This window comes from Crocuta crocuta, unplaced genomic scaffold (assembly GCF_008692635.1).
Source record: "Crocuta crocuta isolate KB4526 unplaced genomic scaffold, BGI_CrCroc_1.0 scaffold290, whole genome shotgun sequence".
Taxonomy (NCBI): domain Eukaryota; kingdom Metazoa; phylum Chordata; class Mammalia; order Carnivora; family Hyaenidae; genus Crocuta; species Crocuta crocuta.
In genome coordinates, this window is record NW_027527429.1 from 829,713 (window position 1) to 834,891 (window position 5,179).

Here is a 5,179-nt window from a genome sequence, read left to right on the forward strand (position 1 = left end):
GGAGAGCGGGGCGGGGGCGAGGAGGTGGGAGGAGGCCGGCAGCCACGGGGCCGCGCCCAGCGCACTGCTGGTGGCTAACGGGGACAGAGCCCTGGCGGGAGGCGGGCCTTCTGGGGCCACCAGGGTCCGCGCTTTCCCGCCAGAACCCAGCCCACGAGGCGACAGTCCCTGGTCACAGCAGTCTTCGGGGTCCGGAAGGAGGGTTTCCGTTTCAGCCTCCCTTTGGTTCCCACCGTTACCTGGTGGATGGGAAAGGGCTCTGGACGCGTGCAAGCGGGGCTCACGTGAGGGTCATGAGGGCTCCCAGGGAGCGCACCGCACCCCGCCCCGGGCCGGGCCTCTGACCCGCTTCTCGCCAGGGCCTCCCGTGCTCCAAGGAGCCCCGGGATTAACGGTCAGCGCTTGGCGGCCTTAGGCCAATGTCGCACGGGTCGGGCCCCACGGGATCACGCCGGGGCAAGAGGCTCCCGAGGCTTCTGACGGCCTGTCTTCTCTGCACACAGGAGGGAGCCAACATCAATAAGTCCCTGACCACGCTGGGGAAGGTCATCTCTGCGCTGGCTGAAATGGTGAGCTAGCTCTGCGTTTCCGGAACTGGACGGGTGGCAGGGACCGTGGAGGCGGCTCCCCGTGCTGCCTTCTGTGGAGGATGCTGGGGGCCGGGCAGACCTGCACCGGGCCCCGTCTCTGGCAAGGAGCCTGAGGTTCAAGGGAAAGCCCGGCGACGTGAGGGGCGTGTGTCACTAGGCTACAGATGAGTGGTGACCCTTGTTGCTCCCTGGAACCTCAGTCTCCCCGCCAGTATTGGCCACGCAGGACAGCCAGGCCTTTGCTCAGAGAAGGACGAGTCTTAGGAGGCCCCGCCCTTCTCTGCGATCGTGAGGGGTGCGGGAAGAGCTGGGGGTGACAGCAGCCCGAGGGTCGCGCTGTTGTTTGGCCTGTCGGGAACCGGGTGGCTGGCAGTGGCCAGGTGACGAGTGATGGACACCTGGCGCGTGCTCAGGCCTCCCTGTCCCTTTGTCCTCCGGAGGCCACCTGTCGGCTCCTCCCCACACACCCTGGGGCCCCCAGGCTTCCTCCGGGGCCTCAGACTCTGTCTTTTCTTTTCCAGGACTCTGGGCCCAACAAGGTAAGCTGCTTTCTTCAGTTCCGGGGGGACCCTCAGCCGTGGCGGGGCTGGGGGCTGCGGGCCGGGAGAGCCGCCGGCCCCCGTTCTCCTGTGAGGCCCTCGCTAGGAAGACCACCCCTTGGTTTGTGCACCTCACGGACGAGTGCGCTGCGCCAGCTCTGAGCTGGGCCCTGGGCTAGAGCGACCCAGCCCTTCCGGGGCCACAGCTCGGCGGGGGACGGAGGCCGTAGACACGGGCACAGAGAAAGAAAACGATAACTGTGAATTGGCGTAATTTCATAAAGGAAAACGATGGGCTGAGTGACACACAGGCGAGGCCCCTCTCGTCAGCGTGGCCGGGGAGGCTCTGCAGGACACGTAGCTTTGAGGCTGAGGCTTGAGGAGCAGGGAGGAACCAGCCGTGTAGCCGGAAAGCCCTGCGTGAGGTGCCGGAGAGGAAAGTTGTTGGTTTGTGAGGAACCGTGTGGGAGGAAACGTGAGGAGCCGTGTGGGAAGCGTGAGGAGCTGTGTAAGGACGTGGGGGGAAGCCTGTGGCGAACTCTGTGGCGGCGACTGTGTCAGGAAATGTGGGAGGAACCGTGAGGAAGCGAGGGAGGAACGAAGCAAGGGTCTGGGAGGAACTAACTGGAGAAATGGTGTGAATACTTGTGGGAACGACGTGGATGATGGTGCGAGGGACTTTACGGGACGCACACGTGGAAGAGGAAACAGGAAGCGCGTGAGGTGCGGTGGGGCAAGCGTGGCAATTCCGGGGGGACTGTAAGGAACCGTGTGGCAGCCGTGGGACATTGCACGTAGGGCTGTGCAAGGAGCCGCGTGAGGAGGTGTGAGAAACGGGCACAGCGCACACGGGACTGTGATGGACTGTGTCAGGGACCAGAGAGGACTGAGTCACGGGTGGAACCGCGTGAAGAACTGTCACTGTGAGAAAACGCGTGTGAAGTTGCACGAAGAGCTGAGTAAACGTGTGGCCCGTGAAGAGCTGCGTAGATGGCGCGAGGCGCTAAACGGATGAACATCTGTGTGAGGAAATGGAGGAAGTGTGTGGAAACTGAGGAATCACGGGAAGACCACGTGAGGCGCGGTGAGGACAAGTGAGAGAAGTGTATGAAGTGGGGTGGGGATCGCGTGAAGACCGTGTGAGGAGCCGCGGAGGGGATCGTGCTGGATGTTGGACATGCTGTGTAGGGAGATCTGCGGGAACTGCGCGTGAATACGTGGGAAGAGGTGTGAATAGTGTACGTGGACCGTGTGGAACACCGGGGGACTCTGTGTGCAACGGCGTGGGGATGGTGTGAGGGGTCTGTGAGGGGCTGTGTAGACGGCTGTGTGAGAAACGAGTCTGTGAGAGGCAGCGTGTGAGCCACCTCTCAGGACCCGTGAGGAGCTGCGCGGGTGGCGCGAGGAACTGGGCAGGAAGGGATGCAGAACGTGAGGAGAGTGTGACTGCAGGTGTGCGACAGTCTGAGGCGCGAGGAGCTCTGAAACCGTGTGGGAAATTGGGGAGCGCGAGGAACCGTGTGGGAGCCGGTGGGGAACCGCGTACCGAGCTGTGTGCAGAATTGTTAGGAACCGCGTGGCCCCCGAGGAGCTGCGGGAGTGTGAGGGGAAGAGCGTGCGATGGGGCAGTAGTCTGCGTGCAGGTTGTATGTGGGGACCGTGGGGAACAGTGTGGGGAGCAAGGCAGGAACCGCGCGAGGGACCGTGAGGAGCTGTGACCGTGTGCGGAGTAGCTGGAATGGTGTGGGAGAATGCGTGGGACTTGCACGGGGGCGGGGGGGACCGTGCAGAAGCGTGAGCACCTCAGGGACCGTGGGAGGGAGCGCGTGGGGGAACTCAGGCGCGAGGTACTCGGGTGGAGACCCGTGCAGGAAGTCTGGGACTGCGCGGAGCAGGGTGAGCAGCGTGGGACGTGTGAGCAAACGGGAGAGGAAGGGTGTGAAACGGCGCGGGAACTACGTCTGGGAACGTTGAGTTCTGCGCGGCTGCGTGGAAAACCGGTGAGGGGAGTGTGAGGCGGTGCGTGAACCGCAGGAGGGGTCGCGGGGAGCCATGTGCGACTGTGGGGAGCCGGCTGGGAAGCGAGTGGGAAGCGTGTGGAGGACTGTGTGGGGTGGGTGTTTGTGGGGGGCGGCGAGGATGTGCGAAGTCCGGGGGGCTGCGGGGAGGGCTCTGGGGAACGTGATGGAATTCCGTGAGAAACCGAGCAGTTGTGAGATAGTGTGGGGACACCACACGGGGACCTTGAGGCGTGAGATCCGTGTTGTGCTTGTGGGGCCGGGGAGGGGTGGGGGACGGTGTGGGATCGAGTGGGGGGACCGGGAGGGCCGTGTGGGAGCTCTGGGGGGAAGCGTTTGAGGAAACTCACGAGCAACGGCAGGATTCTGAGGATTTGCATGAAGAATTATGAGGAACCGTGTGAGGAATTGTGAGAGCGTGTGAGTGAAGAGTTGTGAGGCGCTTTGTGGAGCCGTAAGAAGCGTGTGAAGTGGTGTGGGCAGACCGTGTGGGAATTGTGTAACCTTTGAAGAAATTTTGGGGGAACGGCGAGGGGAGCCACGTTGGGGAGTGTGAGGCACTGGGTGGAACTGGGTACGGGGAGCCGTGAGGACAGGACACTGCGTGACAAACTACGACAGAACCGTGGGGGGCTGTGTGACGAGCTGGGAGGAGATGTGTGTGGACTCTGTGACAGGCGGTGTGGGACCGAGAGGTAGTGTGGGCAATACCGTGGGGAGGTACGGGAGCTGAGCGGAAAACTGTGGAAAACCATACGAGGGACAGTCCACAAGCTCAGAGTCCCCTGCGCAGTCTCCATGCAGTTCCATACGCTGTTCCTGGCACCGTTCTATGCACACACTTCCCTCGTCGTCAGCAGGAAAAGGAGTGCGTTAGAGGAACTGTGAGGAACTTTTTGGGGAAATGCACGCAGAACCGTGGAACAGACTATGCCAGGGATTTGTTCGGAGAACCGCAAGAAACTCTGAGGGAGTGTGTTGTGAATTGTGTAGATCTGTGTGCCCAGTGTGTGCGTATGTGACACTGTTCGGACTCTCCGGGAACCGCGAGGAACGGTGTGACCTCCAAGACGCCGTGTCGAAGCGTGTGAAGAGCGATGTAGGGAACCGAGGGGAACCGAGCAGGTGTGAGGAGCGGTGTGTGGACCTGCTGGAACAGCACGAGGAAGCGTGAGAGCGTGTGAGGAGCGGGCTCAGGACCGAGAGCGGCGAGGAGAGCCGTGAGCGGATGCCGAGTGCTGCGGGGACTCAGCGAGTGACTGCGCGAGGAAGACGAGGAGCCGCGGAAGACTTGTGTGAGGGCCACCGAGGCACAGTGTGGGAGGGACACGTGGAACCCTGGTGCGGGTGGCAGGAGGGACCGTGTGAGCACCTGAGAGGAGCTGTCGGAGGAGCCGCGTGGAAGCGTGTGTAGACGCATCGGTGCCGCGGGGGGCGGGGGGCGTGAAGAGTTGTGAGGGCCTGTGTGAGGGCGGGCAGGGAGGTGAGAGGAACAGGGCGGGGGACCGAGGAACCGTTGGGAGCCGCGAGAATTGTGGGAAATGGAGCCGTGACAGGCCGTCTGCACAGTGGAGCGGGCCCGTGGGGATGGTGCGGGCGGCCGTGGGGACTTCCGGGTGGAAGGGTGAGCCGCTGCCTCGGGACCGTGTGGGGAACTCAGCGACAGGACTGCGCGAGGGGTGCGGAGGGGTGGGGAGGGGGGAGCTGTGGGAAGCTCTCCGGGGAATTGCACGGAGGGCGGTGAAGGCGCGAGGGGTGGCGAGGGGCCGTGCCCAGCTGTGTGCGGATCCCCGCAGAGGTCGGGCTGAGGGTCTGGGGGTGACGGGGGGAGGGATGCGAGGAGCCGTGTCACGAGGCACGTGGTGGGGCGTGCGGAAGCGTGTGAGGGGCGGGGCCGCGTGAGTAGGAGTGGGGGCCGTGAGGCGTGTGAGGCCCTGTGGGAACTGCCTCACCCTTGGCAGCCGCCGTGTGAGAAGGTCTCTGAGGACCAGGGCCTGGCGCAGGGAGTGTGGGGACGTGCCGTCGGGAGATG

General features: G+C 63.8%; 1 protein-coding gene across 1 annotated transcript in view; it reads left to right on the forward strand.

Annotated features, from left to right (window-relative positions):
• The window catches only part of KIF1A (kinesin family member 1A), a 66,141-nt gene that overhangs the window by 11,237 nt on the left and 49,725 nt on the right, over positions 1 to 5,179 (forward strand). Inside the window, 2 exon segments of the mRNA XM_077757360.1 lie at positions 504 to 569; positions 1,112 to 1,129. Coding sequence (XP_077613486.1) covers positions 504 to 569; positions 1,112 to 1,129 — 84 coding nt within the window.